This window comes from Ixodes scapularis, unplaced genomic scaffold (assembly GCF_016920785.2).
Source record: "Ixodes scapularis isolate PalLabHiFi unplaced genomic scaffold, ASM1692078v2 PGA_scaffold4__175_contigs__length_147842914, whole genome shotgun sequence".
Taxonomy (NCBI): domain Eukaryota; kingdom Metazoa; phylum Arthropoda; class Arachnida; order Ixodida; family Ixodidae; genus Ixodes; species Ixodes scapularis.
In genome coordinates, this window is record NW_024609879.1 from 4,847,487 (window position 1) to 4,867,546 (window position 20,060).

Consider the following 20,060-nt stretch of genomic DNA (forward strand, 5'->3'; position numbering starts at 1 on the left):
TGCATGTATCCGTATTTGTATTCCTAAATACTTTTTGCCGTTTTCACCGAAGTACGTTAGGAATATCCTGTTACATAAATTACGTAAAAGGTGTCTCAGTGTCTATATTTTTAGTCTTCCAATACATGCATCTCAGTATTTGTGTAGGGAGTATTCACTGGACGCCATATTTGTGGGTGCTGTTTAGAGTGCATGAGTGAGTGAGAAAATGTATTTATTAAAGGAATGGGATACATCACGATTTCTTGATAAAGTCATCCAATCGTGACGGGGGAAGGGGATTATGGGAAGGGTAAGGGGAGGAGGCTAAATGGTAACAGGCGATCCCCGATGAGCGGACGAAACTAATCAGGGAATCAAGAATGTGTTTGCGGTGCGGATGCTTGAGCCTGGGGCGGGTCCGGTCCTCGTACATAGCTGGTCTTGCCTCTTCAGGGAGTGAGTTTATGGCGTCGTTACGATGCTCTGCGACCCCCTCGCACGTCCAGACGAGATGGATGCACGTGGCTGGAATCCCGCAGTGCATGCATGCTCACAACGAGTTCACATCAATAGGCTGCTAAGACCGGCACTCTTGATGGGGCGGAATGCACGTTGCAAAAGAACTGTGGAAGCTCGCCATCAACACGCGCTCAGCATTCGCGCACACAGCTATGGCCGCCAGTGAATACTCCCTATTCCCGGATACTCGTTGGACTATCTCTGCCCGGCCCGGCGGTAGAAAATCCAGCCGGGGTCACACTGCTTATATATCATACAAAAGACAGTCTGCAAACAGATTCGAACGCGAGTCACCGCGAGATCCGTGCTTCAAATGCCACAAGGCAATGAGTTCAAGAAGAAATTTGACACGCGGCTTTCGAACCACGGATATTCCGGTGACTTGTGTTTGCAGACGGTTTTGCGTATGATGTACGAGCAGTGTGACTAGGGTGCCTGGAACACGCCTCTGACGGGAGTGTTTAGCGCGCCTAAAAAAGTGGTCCCTCAATTTTCTTTTTTATTCTGGGACACGCTGCACCTCTAATCTAGCCTTCTGATGCTAGAACACACACAAAAAAAAAAAAAGCAAACACACAATTTGCCCAGAAACACAGAAAGGGTTACACTCACGCAGCGATGCGCAAACTGTGTGACTGCTTTAGTGCGCCGTAACATCGGAGGTTTTAAAGTTCAACTCGCATAAACTGCAGTCTTAGCAGCCCGCAATGAAATGAAACCAAACGTTGAACGGTAGCACATTAAACTTGCGGTTTTTTCAGCACCATAACTGCCACTATGCAGGCACAATTGCCCAACACATTCAGTTTATTTCTTCATTATCCTATCGTCTCCTCACTATTTTCACTCGAGTTTCTTTTTTTTTTTTTACATTATGGTATTTAGTTTTTTACCGCCAGTATTAAGGGGACTCTCCACCACTTTAAGAGACCGGGCCCTTCAGTGAGACACGCTAAGGTCCGTAGTTGTATGGTGCGTGGAACGTGTCTCCAACCGGCGTGTTTATGACGCGTCCTGATTGGTGGTTTCTTAATTTCTGCCCGATGACGTCAGAGAAGTGTCATGCCGTTACCTGCCGCGATCATGAAGGTGGCCCAGCGGCGGAGGTAGGTGCGGAAGACGTCTGTTCTGCTTCAAATTGAAGGCGCGAGGACGACGAGCTCTGGTGAGGCTGTTCTTTCAAAGCTCCCGCAATTTTGAAAGATTCTGCCCTGGTCCAATATCGTTGACAACATTGGAACTAATACTTAATGGTACTTAGTTTCTAAGTGCCTTGACGTCAAACCGGAGCCAGGCGCTGGCGATGGAGTAAGAAGATGCACTATAAGCATGCAACTAGATCATTGTCGGAAGACAGGTTGGTGCCAACTCATCCCAAACCTTATCAAGGACTTCCCGAACTCACTGACCAGGAACTCGAGGCATGCGGGCAAGGAGATCCTCCTACAAATAAGGCCCCCGAACATGCAGTACCAAAAGAACAAGGCTTAGAAAACGCTGGACCCTAACTGACAAAGTGTCGAAATACGTGCTCTCTGGACGAAGACAGCAAAGAATATGCAATCATCTCGAACGACGAGTCATACATGACAGCAGGGTCTCAGAAACGCCAACGACCAGGCACGAAGTCTTCGAGTAAAAACGCCGTCTTCACGTCCCCATCCTCTCTGCCCCGCGTTAAACATACAGCAATATTCACACCACAAGATGCCACACAGCAGCTGGAAACCTGAACAGCATACGCTCAACTAATTTCTTCGAGAAGATGGCACCATCCTGCGTTCTGGAGATAAAAATAAACAAGAAGCTCAGCCTGATCGCAGTGGACACACGCAATCTGCACACTAGATAAACTAAACATGACGAATCTTCTTGAAATACCGATCTACGTCTGCGAACCACGCGACGACAGGTCTAAAGTCGGAGTTATTCGCGATATTAACCCAAATATCATAATGCCACAGCTTCGCGAGCAGCTTACATGCAACGCGACAGTTGGTCAGATACGACGCCTTGGAGCATCACGTACTGTGCGTATAACATATAGCTCTCCAACTTCATCAAATTATATACTTGTTGGATGCGTTAGGTACAGAGTTGAAGCCTTCCCACATAGGTAGGCCCAATGCAAAAAAAATACGGAGAGTTCAGTTATGTCCTTGCTGCTTGTAAGCGGCTTTCGCACGATGTTCTAAAGCTCTTTAATTAGAAATAAATGATGCCACAAACGCACATTGTACCAACTGCGGAGAGGAACATGATGCTTCTTGCCAAAAATGGCCAAAGTGAAGGCAACACGATTCTCAAGGAGCACACGCACAATCAGATAATCTAGAAGTCAAATCTGTGCGCCACTAAGAACTAGAGCCCTATGATTCCACAGAAAGAGAGCCACGTGAACGTGAGAAACCATCTGAACCATCAAAGCAACTACAGTAAATAAAGGGACACGACGCTCCAAGCTTGCGCAAAATAGACAAAGCGAAAAACAAAAAATAGAGCACACACTCAGATGCCACCAGATGTTAAAGCTCATCATTATAAATGTCTGATGTGAGACTGTCTCCTGAGGCAAGAAAACCCAAATACAATGAAGCTCTAACGGCAGTCAGTATTCACTGGGATAACCCATGCAGACAAGGAATCTACCTCTGAAGAGCTAGAAAAGGTGTACCAAAGTCAAAAGCAAGAAGAGACTTCAGAGGCAAATTTATATTTTTTTTACTAAAAAAGTATAAAGGAACAGCAGAGCTTTACTAGCAATTAAAAATAATTTACCTTACATTGAGAAAGATATTTTCACAGATGAATAAAATCAATATGTATTTGGAACTTTAAAGAATGGCATTAACTCAATAACTTTCATTTTGCTTATATGCCTATATATTTCATGTCCAAAGATTAGACTATTCTACTAGCAGCACCGAAGCCATGCTGCTTATTACGGGCCTTTAATGCTTATTATGAACTCTGGGGTAGCTTGCGCAGCACTCGCAAAGGATGTGAACTCATCGATGATGGCATTAACTTTGATCTCGTCAACATTAATGATACCACACCCACATTTTTCCCGGGAACATCTGTAAGCAGTTGCTTAGATTGTGCCTTTGCGTGGAAGGACCTTTAACACAAATGTACTTCGCAGTCAGCTCTAGAAGCATGTGTAAGTGATAATTTGCCAAATACTAGTATATCTATAAATGGTTTCTGAGCACTTAAATCACAACGTAAGATGAGAAAAACAAACTTAGAAGTATACCAATTAAGTAGTTACAAACAACAAAATAACAGCATCAACGGCAGATGAAGGTGTCGATTAAACATTCAACTTCAATTTTTAATATAGCAGTAGGAAAAACAGAAATAGATCTTGCACACTAAAGGTTACGCGCAATACGAGGAAGACCAGAACAAAGACTAAGACGAACTCACAAAAGTGAAAACCTCAGGAAAGCACGTAAAGTGCAGCGTCACGTAAGGCTTCATTTAAATTTGTTTTCTAAGCGCAGGTGGATCAGGTACTCTGAAACAACAGATCATCGTAACCCATATCACAAGTATATTGAGTTGTGCGAGGGCTAAAGAAATTACCATAACCGTTACCCTTTTAGAACATTGTCTCTCGCTGAAAAAAGCTCAGAATTGTAGTAGCTCAATAGTTTTGTAAGATAATGGCAGCAAACCAACAATTTTTCTTGAATATTACTGATGATATACAGAGGGACACCTTAACAGTGGCATAAGACTCAAGATGTAATGCGCCTGTAATATTTTCTGATCTTCAAATATCTTTAGCAACGGCAAATAAAAACAATCATCTCCAGGGGCGGATGGACGTATGCGGTGCTTGCGCACCTGAATAGAAATTTATTACTGAGAATTCCAAAGGTTTTAAAAATGTAATCGGAGACAGGCAACCCTTCTAAAACATTCAAAAAGCTGAGTTATTCCTATTCTAAAATCAGAATAATCCCCAACTGCGTTTAGCTTTTCCCGCCAATAGACCCTTTCCAAAATTCAGACTGGCCACATTGATCACTATCATCATCTGTGGAACGGCATCTGTGCCATACCAATGGCGGCCTTCTAGTGACTGATAAAGGAAAGCGCTGAAGATGCTCCTAAGCCGATCTTGCGAGGCCTGTGCATTCAGGGGATTAGTACGACGCTACGTAGGTGTGGAACACAAGAGCTATGTACGTAAGCGTTTATTTCTAATAACTCAGATTCAGTCAATCTGTGGGGAACACCCGATCGGCTTTAAAGGGGCACTGACACCCCAAAGGTCGTATTTATTTTTATTGTCTAAAACGATGCAAGTTGCAGTCATAGACACGCAAAAAAAACCGCATCGCGAAAAAAAATTTTCCCGCGCGCGCGCGCGCCTTTTTATTTTTGGCGTTTGATTTTCCCGCCTCTCGCCTCCTCGCTTCTTTTGATCGGTGACGTCAAAAATCAGGAAATTTAGAAGCTTTGTAGGCGACATCTCTATAACATTGAATTACGGCAATCCTAAAACATGTTTTTTAACGCAATTGCGAACGCACTACGGCCCTTCTTTTTGAAATACCAAAAATCGGGAGTTCGTTGTGGTGCCGTCTCCTGGATTTGTATCCTCCAACGGAAAACAGGCGACACCGCTCAAAACCGGTCCGCCGGAACGCCGCCGCCCGCTCCTTTCCTCCTCGCTTTGGGTCGCCATGGCAACAGCAGGGAGTGGTGAAAGGAAGTCGACTCTCAGGTCTCCGCGATTTTTGACGTCAAGGCACCGGCGCCGATCGCGCGGGAACTTCGAATTTGGCATTTGGAAATTGTTTTGTTACTTCACGAATACTGAATTCCCAAATTTCAAATTTTGAGGGTAATGTCCCGGCATCGTTTTCAATCGTTTCGGATAATAAAAAAAAAAATATGATTTTGATCTGTCAGTGCCCCTTTAAAGCACATTGGTGTATGGAATTTTTTGGAGACATCTGAGTGGGTTGGAGCTTTGTTCTGAATGCAGGTTCTTGGCAGACTTGGACGTAGTTCAACTACTCTACTCAAACTACTGTGGTTTAACTACTTTTTCGAGTAACTTGGTAACTTTCAATTACAACTTGATTTGGGTAATTAGTAGTTTAATTTAACTACTTTTTTCAGGTAACTTCTACTCAAATTACTAACTACTTTCGAAATTATATAGTGCTAATTTTGCCCATCACGAAAGTTTGAGCTCAGAAATGAATAAGACGCCGGCAGATGAAGTGACATTCCCGAACAAGGGGCCCCCCCTTTTTCGGGAAGGCGTCCTTGGGCCAAGGTGGCGACGAGCAGCCAAAACATAACACCGGCACGCACGAACGCAGGAAGAGCTGCTGAACGAGCCTTGGTCGGGTATTGACCTAATCTGGTAATGCAAGCAGGCGCCGCGTTTCCAGCTGCAACCGTGAAAGACGGGGGCACTCTGAGAGTTGTTGTTTTCGTGTTGTCTGTCTTTAGTGAGTTCTGACTCAAGCGGTAGGTTCCACGGGAGGCGCCTCTGGAATGACCTCGCAGCTGGGCGCCTTGCCGTCAGCGCATATGCCTTTGCAAAGCCGGACTCCCCCGCGCACAAACCCTGGTACGGATAATCCGTTCATGGGAGCACGTTCCCGCTTCCAGCGACGATGCTTGTTCACGTAATCCTTCGCGTCCTTCCGACCATCCATGCCTGGGAGACCTCTTTGTTAGAAACGATTCAGGCGCGTCAAAATATTGTAGTCGCCGGCGAGGATTGCGAGTTACCCTTGGGAGATCCTTTTGTTGGACCCGGCGTCAGCGGCGAAGTATACTTCGGTTCATCTTCTGTTAAACCAAAACAATTTTTTTTTTCAGTACCGTACCCCTAGCACTACAAGGGGACGCGCAGTCGTCCGGATGATCTCATCGTCGTGGCGCGAGACTTGAACCCTTGACGGTCTGGTGCACTCGCTCAGCGTACTCTCAGAACGACGTCGGAATAAAGAGGGGCCAGTCATAACAATCTCAACTTGACGAAGAAAAAAAAAAAAGGAGGAAAGTTTGTTATAAAAGACCCTCTACCCGAGGCAAACCTCACATGTTTCGTCATGGACACCTAAGATGCCGACACTCGCTTACCCGACCCTGCACAGCCTGTTTCTCAAATTCAATGGTGCCGTTCCATCCAGCCCGTCGGTGGAACGTATTTAGAAGGAAAAGGGGAAAACTCTCCTATCAAGAACTTTGAAAGTCAATTGCTTCTGCGAGCGAATAAACTATTTTGGCGAAAACGCAAGCCATGAAATGGCTGCATTTATTTTAGGCTCGCAGGGTTTTTCATTGATCAAAACTTCTGTTCATTTTGCTACTACAAAAATATAAAAAAAGTAACTTCGAAAGTAACTTCAAAGTAACTCGTTACTTTTTACAGTAGTTAGTAGTTTACTCAATTACTATTACGAATGCGTAATTTCTACTCTACTCCAATTACTTTTGGCGTCGATACTCAGTAACTTAACTTAACTACCTTTTTTGAGTAATTTGTACATGTCTGGTTCTTGGTCATCATCGTACTGCAAGTGATTGAGAAAGAAATCACACTGAACAATTCCTCCCGTGCCGTTGACTTGCGAAAGTGACGGTGCCAATACAAGTTAATTTCCGCCATTGATATGGCAAAACCTAAACTGCTTTACAAACCACCAGATGGCATTGAATTTCGGAAAGGGTCTATTGCACTTACAAGCTGCACTGGGAAAACAATAAAAAAATATACAAAAGAGACGGAACTGGTACCCTGAAACAAATTATATACTCCCAAAAGCAATAACTGGTTTTCACTCAGGAAAATATACTGGTGACAGCACACTTCATCTAGTTAGTTCTGTCGAAGAGAACCATGCAGAAAGCGAAATCACCGTTGGAATCTTCCTTGACATCAAACAAGCGTTCGCCCTTCTCGAGCACAAAGCTATACACACCGCTTTGAAAAGAATAAAATAAGTGGAGGGAACATGTTCCATTGAATTCAGTTACCTAAGTGGAAGAACAATTTTCGTCAAAACGAATGATAACTACACAAACAAATACACGGTATCAAGAGGTGTTCCCCACATTATGAACTAGGTACAACTTTTTTTTTTCAATTTTTTTAATCATATCGATTGCCAGCGTCATCCCTGAAAACGTTGCGGCAAGTTGTCTTCAAGAAGTATTACACTTGGTTAGCCAATAATTATTAAGACTGGGAGTCACCCGGTCGGTAGAGAAGACAACAGTCATGGCATTAAGGAGAAAATCAATGCGAAGCTATCCTGTTCTCTAAGCAAGACATTCTCTGTGATACGTTAATTCCTGCAAGTATCTTGGGGCATAATTTATCGGAACCTTACATGGACACCTGAGGCAACCAGAATAAGAAACAAAATGATGCGGTCATTAGTTCGACAAGAAAGCGGCAGATTGGCACTGGGAGTACTTGGAAAAGGGAGTACAGGGGGACCTGGGCTGGTCGTCGTTTGAGAGCAGGGAGGCAATTAGTAAGTTGAAATTTGAACAAAGGTTGACCAAAATAGATGATGCGCGGTGGGCACGGAAGGTTTTGAAGTATTTATACATAAAAAAAAAATTAAAAACGTTTACAAATCTTTGTAACGCGAGATTAGGGCGCAGCTCTTGGGGTATTTTGATTTTGCGATATACAGTGACGTGAGCGTACGCAGGAGGAGGAGGAGAGCAGGGTACAGAGGACGAGGAGGTTAGGTTGCATAGGACCCTCCCCTCATCCTCCTCTCCTCCATCAACTCCACTTTTTCCATAGTTTCCCCACTAAATTTAGCTGGAAAATTGACGCCACGTGACCTCCAAACCAATTCAGTTTCCCCGCTAAATTTAGCGGGGATATGACGTCACATGGACTTCGTGTCACGTCACTTATGAGCGAATGCAGTTTCTCAGCTAGATTTAGCGGGAAATTTGAGGTCACGTGACCTCAACACCAATTCAATTCCCTCTAAATTTAGCGGGGAAACTGAAGTGTTGAGGTAATGTGACGTCAATTTTCCAGTTAATTTAGGGGAAACTGAATGCGCAGTGTTGCAACAGACCTACACACCAATTCAGTTTTTTCGCTAAATTTAGCGGGGAATTGAATTGGGGTAGAGGTGTGTGATGTCCCATAATGCAACGCGCGCTGTTATCCCAACGGCGAAGCCGCGAAACATGGGAACGAGCGCCTAAGAGCTGCGCTCTAAACTTTAAACACAAAATGGACAAACCGCCCCCGAAAGCTTAAATTTAAATACCTACACACTTGTGAGGGGGTGAGCAAACTATTTGAGTGGAAAAGGGAGTAAAAGAGCAGAAAGAAAAATGCGCGAAGTAAGGATGCAGGATAACTCAGCTCTAACAATGCGCAGGACACAAAAACAGGACATAAGAAATGGAAAAAGTGTTTGACAATTCACTGAGAGGTTCCGGGTCACAGCGGGATTAGCGGAAATGAACAAGCTATCAAAGCGGAAATGAACAAGCTAACAAGACACCTAAGGCAGCTAGGACACAAACTGCGAAAGCTCACAAATATTTCATTAACTAAAAATGGCATAAAACGCTCCACAAAAGAAGTAGTAAAGGCTATGACTACGCAAATAATATCACGTGCACATCAAAACAGCAACTTGCATCTAGATTATCCGTAATTAACTACGCGTCTGTCAAATAATCCACCCAGAAAGCTGGAAACCTTGTACCATAGGCTGCGACTTGAACGAGCCCATACCTGCAGCTTCAATTTTCTTCTTGGCCGGACTCATAATCCAAACTTCAATACATAGTACTGACTAAACTTGTATGCGCAAACACAAAGGACGAACACAAAGGAGTGGACAAGGATAAGCACTTGTCCTTGGCCACTGATTCCGGTTCATTCTGTGTTTGCGCATACAAGTTTACTCAGTACCATAAACCAACTAGCCCAATAACAAGTCTTGCTAAGCTGCAATAAATGCAAATGCAAGACGTTGAACATTTGTTATGCGCATGAGGTACAAAACCGAACGAAAAAACATGAAAAAGGCGGTTCAACCGTTAGACCCACGACCATTTACAGTGGCAAAAGTCCTGGCATCATCTTATCATCCTTAAAGTCTCTCTGTCTGTCTGTCGTTTCGGGTCCTCGCCACTCCAAAGGCTGTGCGCTGACTACAGGCTCCCCAAGAAATGCTCTGTGCTACCAAATCCTCGCGGTCCAAATCTGCGACCGGGAACTCTATGGTTCTGCCATCGAACTGCCAGGCTTTGAGAGTAATAGGAGGCTATGAAAACGTAACTTTATTTTTTTTTTTTTATTCTTTAGTGACTTTACGTTTTGTCACGCTCTCTCGAATGTTTAACTATCACTGATGATCACTTTTTCATCATTAAAGGGGTACACTTAGCGTTGGAGCATAGCTCGATCCTAAAGCCCCTTGAAGTGATTGCGTTTGTCTTGCAAGTAGCGTCAAATGCACCAAAGTCCGATGCCCGTGCCTCATGCAGATCTTGGAATGAATTTTATCGAGGGGATTAACATCATCCAATCCAACCACTTGATCTGTGGGCGTAGCTCATGGCTTTGCCGACTTTAAGAACGTCTAAAAAAAGCTTCAAAACATGGTTGACTCACAGCAAGTGCAATACGCGACACTGCTACCGTGAACACGACATCGACTATTTTTTGCAGTTTATGCGGAAAGGGCGCTGACGGGCACCAAACTTTATAGCTTAGATCAGTGCACGTATTGAGCCCTTTGGACCACATCACTCAGATGACCAGAAGGAAAGGGACGAGCTTGAGCTGTCCCAGTGCGAGCTTCCTGCCTTGGATGACGCGTCTCGTGAGCGTCGAGCGTGCACTCGCAGCCAGAGAACGGCGAGAAACAAGGTGCGCGTGCTGGAGGTGATCAAAAGGGACGCCCTGCCCTTCTCACCTAGTCAGTGACTAAATTCGTCTCGAGGACAGCCTTTCGATTCTACAAAAAAACACTGGCCGCATGTTTGCGCTAACAGTCTCCCGTTATATGCAGGTGTTCGCGATAGGTAGGACGATCTTAAAGCCATGCACATAATCTCTGACTCCTCAGTCGTGCAAGTTTTGCTCGTAAATACGCGTCTAGCAAAAAAAAAAAAAAAAAAAAAAAAACAGGCAACGCAGCAAAAGTAAAAGTAGCGGAGAGAGCGGGGGGTTTGTGTGCCACTGTTTTATTAGCGAGATGCGTGGAAACAATTTTCCCTGCGAAGCGACGCTCGGACTGCGAGCTCAAGGTACGCACAGTTTCCTCTCGTTGCTCAGGATGAACCTGTAGAGGAAGTTGAGCGAGTAGTAGGCCGCCAGGTAGACCCCCAGGTCCGGCCACACCAGCTTGTAGATGCTCCCTTTCCACCTGAAAGGAAGACGGCAGTTCTGGCGACCCCTCCTTGGCAACGAAAGTGCTAGAGTTTCCCCGCCCAAAGGTCAGCGCGAGCTACAGGTTGTACAAGAGCGCTGTGTCATCGTTCGAAGGGACCTCGAGTATCAGCGAGGACTCCAGCACAACGCTGTCCCATCTCTTCCTCACGCCTCCGGTAAGTGAGGGTCCAGCATCCTGCCATCTGTTGCACGTTAATGATAACATGCTCTTCCCACAAAGCCTTCCACTCTTTCCACTATTAGCAGAGCAAACGCCGAAGAGGAGGAAGTTACTCAGTATAATGAGCAGATTGTCGGAGGGGCTTTAGAGGGGAGAGTCGCCGGGAGTCACGTGGCTACACCCGACCGCGTTTTTGTTTTCTTCGTTTTTTCGGCCGTGCGAAACACACGAAAAACGCGCAAACGTGAAGCACTTGGTGCTTGACGTTAGCACGTTTTTCCAAGCTGTCTTCAGCCAGGAGAAGGGGCGACCACTCGGCGACGTCTTCGTGCGAAACTGCTTAGTGGTCGGTCGTGTCGTATGGAAAAACAAACCCTGATTGTTTTGATCGGTAAAATATTTCTCTTTCGAAGCTGGACAGATTCGCCGGTACCGCGAACGACAGTTCTGAAGTAGAGGCGACACGCCCGCCGTCCAGTTCGCTTCGTCCAGCCGTCCGGCCCGGGACTCCAGCAATATGACGCCATGTTGAGAATTACGCAAAGTACTTCCGGCACTCAGTGCAACTTTTTTTTTTTTCAGTCAACGTATTTGCAGTTATTTAGAAGCCACAAAAAATGGGTTTCACACACTTTTCGTTATTTTTAAAATACTGAGTGTGTGCCTCCGATGTCCCACGACTTTGAATAGATTTGGTACGTGTGTCTGAACGGCATGTCACCAGAGAGAAGAGAGTGAGCGCGACTCAAAATGCCCATTTCTCGATCGGCTGTTTTCGGGGGGGGGGGGGGGGGGGGGGGACGAATTTTGAGTCGCAAATTGTGTTTTTGGTACTTGGCCTCTCATTAATCATATACAAATAAAAATCTTGGCAAGCATTAATACCTTGTCAGTGTCCCTTTAAAGGGGTTAACTCCGGCGATTTTTTGAGCTAACCCAACATACAATGTTTTCGGAATCAGCGGCCTTGACCCTTTCCGGCATGCTATTGGGTATCGCTAAATTCGTAACAGTTATTGTGAATATAGCCGCGGTTTTTGATGCCGTGACGTCAGAAGAATGCAGGCTTGCGGTCGACCGGGCAGGCTAAAAATGGACTATGCCCATCATTTGTTTCCTGCTGCTGCGCGGGTGCTGGAGTGAGCTTCCAAAGCATTCATTTTGGCACCATGAAACTGCTTGTAATAAGTTGGGAACAAACTTTGCAGTCTAAACAGTGAGCCCCGCCTTCCCCTGACGCAACGCTCTCACGTAACTTTTTTGTATTATTATTGCCAGTGGAAACTTCCACTTTGAAAAATACAGTGAGGACGAAAACTGTAAACTTAATAACTTCGCGGGAAAAAATATTTTGGTTCAATGTATGGGTTACTATTTTAGCGGTGTTTGTTGGTGTGTTCACCACATTTTCAGGCAAATCGGGGGCTAAGAAGAAAATACCGGAGTACGCCTTTAAAAGGATACTGAACCGAACATTTTATTGTACATAATAAATGGCGCACGATCTTTGAACGAGCCAACAGCCGCCGGTGGCGCGAACACACGGAACGAAATTGACGTCACAGTCCTCCATTCACGCTTAGAGGTATTAACATGAGGGACAATTTCTCCCCGGCACGCGCATCCCGCGACGAAAACGACAGGCTTTCCGATGTACAAAAGCCTCGCGTTTTCATCTCGTGATGCGCGCGTTCCGGGGAGAAATCCCCAGGATTTCTCCCTCGTGTGAATACCCCTTAAGGGGGGAGGCTGGTCTTTAACTTTTTGTTTTTTATTTTTCATTGATCCTGCTGAAATTTAGAATACTGATGTATTTCTCAGTGGTGATTTCAAATATGCAACTAGTTTTCAGATAGCTTTACTAGATCCCGAGTTATTAACAAATTTGTAATTTTCATTAGGTCATCCTTACGGGCCTTTAGCAAAAAATTGTTCAGAATATATCACAAATTTTTATAGGATTGCATTCACCAAGACATGTTTTGTGCGGTGATGCTATTTTAAGTCTAATCTAATTATATTACATTGGTAAAACACATCTGCAACCAAGTTGCACAAAACGGGAGGTTATACCTTTTTGAGACTAATTAATTAAAATTATTGTATGAGATAAAAAGCAACAAAAATAGCATCACCGCACAAAACATGTCTGGGGGAATGCAATTCTATAAAAATTTCCGATATATTCTGAAGAATTTTACGCTAACGACCCGTAAAGAGGACCTAATTAAAATGACTAATTTATTGATAACTCAGGATGTAGTAAAGCTATCTGAAAACTAATTGCATATTTGAAATCACCACTGAGAAATACATCAGTATAGTAAATTTCAGCACGATAACTGAAAGATAAAAAACGCGAAGTTAAAGACCAGCCTCCCCCCTTAAGATGACAGTGAAATGTAGGGGCCAATGTCGAAACGAGAATGAAGACAGGCTTTTCATCTCCACAAGTGAAAGCTACGTGCTTGTTAGGCCAATTAATCGCCTACCTTTTACACCAGACCCCAATGTGGAGATGAAAAGACTCTGTTCGTTCTCCTTTTCCCCGGAGCCCACACATTTCATTGTCATCTTAAGCGTGAATGGAACTCAGAGATGCTGGGTTCAATCCCCAGCCCCGCTTGTTTCAATCTGGATGAGCATCGTACCGGCGTAAGGTCGCGTATAACTAGTGCGTGGTGCACGCTAAGGACAACAGGCTAGCGGTTGTACTGCACTGGCTAAATTGCTCATCTACAGCTGTGAGACAAGTCGCCCATCGAGCCAGACTAACTTCCGGCTGTATAAACATGCACACAACAATTTTGGCTAAGCGTGAATGGTGGACTATGACGTCAATTTCGTTGCCTGTGCTCGCGCACACGCGGCGTGTGCTCGCGTTTTTGCTGCGCAACGTCAAAAGATAGACACTTCTTTTGCTTTGTTTTCCCAGTATTTATCAGGCTCGGCGGACATTAGATAAGGGGATCATCGTCACGGTAAGTTGTTAACTCCAATCTGTGAATTAACTTTTTTTAATTATTGGTTTTAGGGGTCATGTTGGAATCGTAGTACTGACGGCAATGACTATTAGAGGCGAAACCAATTTTTAAAAAGGTGGCAAAAAGACAATTGTTTTTTGTAGATATTAATTGATAAATTTTCGCACTTTTTATTGCGATTTCAAAATTGCGCTTTAAAATGGGGTTGCCAGTCCTGCCCACAATGACGCCCGAAGGCGTGACGCGATTAAAACAACTACGTCACTCTTTCGAACGTCGTCATAAGTAGGACTTGCAAAGGTTTTGTTTGTTTTTTTCGCAATCTTTACAATCGGGCGAAAAAACGCGAAAATTTATTCAGTAATATCTATAAAGCCGTTACCTTTTCGAACACTCTTTAAATTGTCCTGGCTTTTCACAGTAATTGCCGTCAATACTGCAATTCTTACATGGGCCCTAAAGCCAATAGTTCAAAAGTAAATTAACAGATTTTACTTAATTAGTGAGCTTACCGTGACGATTATCCCCCACATCTAATGTGAGCCGAAGCTGATAAAAATATGGTGTAGACGGCTCTCGTCTACCTTTCACCCCCTTAAAAAATAGTTCGAATTGAATTCGATCTCCCTGTATGAAACAGCTTGGCCTAAACCTCACTATGCAATTTTAGGGAACACTACAAACCGGAGCGCCTCTTGCGGCACGCCAACGGCGCCATGCATGTGCAATGGGGTGTTGGCAAGAAGCCCCGCGTTTCGCATCAACAAACCATTAGAATGTGATGTCGGCGTTGGTGTGAGTCCCCATGCTCTTTTTCGCGTTGCAATTGTTAATTCTACTACTTCCCAGCAGTGCCTTACTACTTTAGCGGCCTGAGCGAGATTAACAAGGCCCATTGCACCGCAAAATGTCGCGTAAATAATATCACTTGCGGCGATTCATTCCGCGTGAACCCCGCGGAATGGACGCAAAAGCCTGATTGACGATATTCTGCTCGCTACTCTCAGTCGCGACGTCGCTCGGGTTACAAATGCGTGGACCGTAGCTGCAATGCTCGACGTCGATACTGAAACTCGCAAGCAGAATCGGACGAAGTGAATCAAGCATAACAAGTCGGTGATTGCCACTGGTAACAATGATCAACATGTCCTTTGTATTTGCATTCCCAACTTTCAGGGATATCGTCCACTTGCAATATCTATCTCCTGACGCCAGAACCCTGTACAATTTTCAATGGGAACATTCGTAACATTCAGGGACATGGTTCACTTACGCCATCTATTTCTAGACGCAGGTACTCTCTAAACATTCCAATAGGAAACTTTGTTTTCTCGCCATAACAGAAAAATGAGGGCACAGTTATCAAAGCGCCTCCAGACATGTGTTCTTGATGAGTGTTAATAGGGAGTTTTAGAATAGCGCACGCAAAAGCTTTGCGTGCGCAAAGAACAGCGTCGTCGCCACTGCGCATGCTCCGAACGCAAACCAGATTTTGCGCTTTGCGTGCTCAATTTTAGCGTGCGCTATTTCTCAGAAATAGCGTGCGTACGCAAAGGGTCTTTGCGCTTCTCCAAGGAGGATTCGTGATGAGAAGTTGGCTAAAGCCAAGACGAGCAGAGTTGAAAAAAAATGGCGGCTTCCAGGATTATGTCAGCGGCTGCTTTGGCGGCGTCGTGAGTGCGACGTCGGCGGCATCCTCGTGACTGCGATTTTCAATACGGGACGACATTGTACTCGGTTTGACAACGATCACCGACAGCTTGATGCTTGTGACGCGTGAACATTTCTCGGCGAAGGTACGATGTGCGAAGGTCAGTACACGAGACCTCTCTTGCCGAGGCGACGCAAGCGGACACGACCGGTCAACCACTCGCGCCGCATTCTCACGTTTAAACAAATCTAAAATAATACTCTGGACTAAAAAATTTGTTTTTTTCTTAAGTTAGAGCATTTCGTGTGTGAAATAAAAATTTTGACTGCATCTTGGTGGCGTCGCAAGCGCGAGATGCTTGGGCTTTTGCGTCGCGACGGAGAAACGCTATTCTAAAACTCTCTCGCGTCGCGTGCGCTAATACAAGCGCTAAATTTAGCGCTAGCGTGCGCTAAAATTGCGTACGTTATTCTAAAACTCCCTAATATCGCCCTGACAAAAAAAATACACAAATAGAGCCTATAGACATGAGGAAGGTGTTCTCCCGAAACGCGATTAATATTCAACTTATTTTGCATGGGAAATATAGCAAGAAAGACGAACTTTGCGGTATTAAATTAATCTAGGCAGACCCGTATAAAAAGTAAGCGTTGATTAAGGAGGCCGGGACTATGAGCGACTCCTTTAGGCAAGTAGAGTCACGGTAGTGCCTTGCAGAAAAGTTCCTGAGCGTAACTTGTGGGACATACCTCCATGAGGCGCACCAAGTGACTGTCCTCAGGGTCATACAAGCAAGGTTTAAGCGTCTCACGCTGTCTGCTGTGTGACGCAGCAGAAGAGGAGGAAAACGAAGACGTTGTTTCGAACAGACGTGTCCTCATGTTTTCCACAGGAAATCAACAATCTCCCTCAGGCCGAGAAAACACTTCTCCTTCTGGTTCATACGCTAACGACTGCGAAATGATGCACCAGGACTATGGTACAGTCGCACCCGCAGCCCCAGGAAAGTGCCAAGCTCAGGCGTCAAGCCAAGATGAGTATCAAATCTTACTTTAACAGTTTCCCGCCGAGAGCCTGTTCAAAAATTCGGTTTTTCTTCTGTAGTAACCAGCGAGAGATAGCGCCACCTCGCTCTCTGGGATGCCGCGGTTTGAACACGAGCGCAGAGCGCGCGACATAAAGATCATTCGTTCGAATCTCCATGCGATGGGTGTTGCTTCCTATCATGGTGGCAACGGTGGTGTTCGAACCCACGCCTCCGAAGAGACGTGACTGACAGGGTGGTGCCGTCGACACCACACTGTCAGTCGACGTTACATCAAGTTATATCAAGCCCCTGCCACGCTCGATTAAATGGCATGGCTGAACGAGCCGTGAGACAGGCCAAACAACTCCTGCGAAAGAGTGCACGAACAGTGGAGAGTTTTACTGCTCCCTCCTTGAGTGGCGCAACACTCCACAAGACGATGTCCTCCAATCGCCAGTACAGAGACTGATGAGCCGACACACAAGGACACTGTTACCTGCGCGATCGGAACATTACCTGTCCGCTGTTGTGCCCACCCAAGGCTGTCACACGTCGTTTCACAAAAATAAGGCGGCAACAAAAGGCGAACTACGATAGAAACTCAAGAACGCTGCCAGACATTGACACGGGTTCTATAATCACCGTCTACAACACCCTGCGGCGGACATGGTCACCTGCCATAGTCGTAGGACATACAGCGCCGAGGTCCTACAACATTCTAACCCCAGAAGGTCAAGTCCGCCGAAGAACCCGTGAACATTTACGACCGGCGGTGGATTCTCGACAAGAACTGGCCTTTACGGGAAAAGAAACAGCCGGCATGGAACAGAGTCGCAGTCTTTAACCAGAGTCAGCCGCAGCCGCGAAAAGGAGCAAGGGAAAGAAGGCCACCACAGCAATACCCCAACCATGTTGATGGTCACGCTCTACGCTGACTTTTCCAGAGAAAAGAGATGTAGTAACCAGCGAGAGCTGGCGCCACCACTCTCACTCTCTGGGATGCCGCGGTTTGAACACGAGCGCGGAGCGCGCGACATAAAGATCATTCGTTTGAATCTCCATGCTGCCTGATGCGTGTTGCTTGCTACATCTTCAAACCGACATGTCGGGCAGGCCCTACCGTGCAACTGATTTTCGTGACGGACTCAGAGACGACATCGATTTCCGTGATGTCTTGTCCCTTCGACAGTCCCAAATGAGACACGTTTGGATGGCGACGCTAGTGAGTCCTGAAGCCGTGGTGAAGCTGAAAGCGGCAAAAAAAAAAGACGCTAACGGTGAAGGATAAAAAGTGCATAGTCATCGACCCCAACTAAGACGACGTCAAGCTCAAGCTTCTCTGGCTTTCGCAGTACCTAAAAGATAAAAATATTGCTGAGGTACTGTCGCCATTTGGAACCGTGAGGATCGTCGCGAGAAAAAAGTGTCGCGTGCCAGGGATGAAAAACATAAAAACGCTGAACAAAGAGGTCAGCCTGACCCTTGACGACACGGCGACATCGGAAGATAATCTGCATCTGCTCAAAGTTGCCGGTATACAATCCCTCCTGATCATGTCCGGACGGCCACCCCTGTGTCTGAGATGCAAGAAAGTTGGTCAGATCCTCAGGCAGTGTCGCACGCCAAAGTGTGCCTGTTGCAACAGATTCGAACACGAGAGTAACGGGTGCTATTCCAGGTATGCAGCCGTGCTATGGGGCTTCGACACAGTACCAGATGCACACCAGGAGTTCATGGACGTCTCCGAAGTCGTAGACGCCACTGGAGAGGTTCTCCCAACACAAACCGGGACTGCAGAATCCGGACGTGTAAATTCCGATAAGAACGAAGATCCACAACTGTCAAGGAACTTTCGGAGACACCACAAATCAACTCGGTGACGGAGAACGAAGAGAAAGATTCACAAGAAAGCAAGGACAAGGACACCGGCGGTTAACACAGCAGCCTGCAGATCTTGCTGACAAGCTGACGACGTGAAAAGATAACAACGACCTACCAGCTTCAATGGATGTGACAAAAACAGTTGCAAGGACACTAACGACAGCAAACGAAAACAAGAAGTGTCCCCTGACACCACCACCGTGAGTAAGCGGAAACCTACCTTGCACAGAAGCTGCTTGAGTTCAAATCCAATCCCATAGCCCCTCTCTTCTCCTTCTCCTCTTTCTCCCTCTCACCCTCTGTATTTCTCTCCTACTTCCCTTCTAGTTGATGGCCCTCGCTTTGCAACAATGAATGTCAGAGGCTATCATTTAAAAAAAGAGATATATATATATATATCAGCGACGTCTACTTGAATATAAGAGGGTTGACTTCCTGGCCGAACGAGAAACAAAGCTCTCAAAAGAAGACCAATTAGAGCGTGCCCTACAGCATCTTCTGTGTGACTATGAAGTATGTGTGAGCCATGCTGTTGATCAGTCTGGGGGCTGTTTACTGTTTATTAGGAAGTCTTTTCAACTGTCTAAATTATTGGTCGCCGCAGATTTCTGTGGCGACCAATACGAGGTGGAGACAAATACGCTGGAGAGTTATTTGTATTTATGCTCCGAATGAGGTTAATAACAGAATTGTGTATTATAATCACCTGCAGCCATATTTAATTTCTGACAGAATGTAATTAGTTCCTCCAGGAAATTTCAATTTTGACTGCGACGAAGCAGATAGAATTCCATCTAAACCGCGAATTGACAAAAGCGTACGTCTTCTGGTGTACCTAGTTGACGAGGTCAATCCTTCTGATGTTGCCCATTTCCAGCTGGAAGAAACCCATCTGCAATTTACACATTTTCAAAACTCCTCTCACGCGAGGTTCGAGACACTCTACTGTTCTGTAGACTTTATTAACAATTTAAATGGTCATGCGGTAGATCCAGTATTTTTCACAGACCACTATATGGTATTGGCTCCAGGTGGGAAGAAACGGAGAAAACAAAGTATAAATTGAAAGTTATGGAAACTAAATGTTCCATTATTTAAAGGCAAAATCTATGTAGCCAGTACGAGAGATCTGATCAAGCAAATAGGGGAAACAACCGAACATGTATTTGATAAATGGGAGCTCCTTAAACAAGAACTAAAACAGCTAGCAATTGAGAGGTACTATCAGTAAATTTCAAAAGGCTGAGACAAAAAGAAAAGGCATAGCTACGTAATCTGCGTGTCCTGGCTGAACTCGAATGCGAAAGTTTTGGGCAAGGTTTCGAATATATACTCGAGCGAAGGCCGAGTTCAACAAATGTCATCACGTATGTTATCAAGGCGCGATTGTGCGCTCCGGTGCTGAAATCTTTTGATTTGGAGAACAA

At 45.3% G+C, this 20,060-nt stretch overlaps 1 protein-coding gene across 1 annotated transcript in view; it reads right to left on the reverse strand.

Moving 5' to 3' along the window:
• The window catches only part of LOC8040590 (bestrophin-4), a 115,358-nt gene that overhangs the window by 82,110 nt on the left and 13,188 nt on the right, over positions 1-20,060 (reverse strand). The window contains exon 3 of the mRNA XM_042293350.1: positions 10,794-10,904. Within this exon, the coding sequence (XP_042149284.1) occupies positions 10,794-10,904 (111 nt within the window). The remainder of the gene's footprint in view (positions 1-10,793; positions 10,905-20,060) is intronic.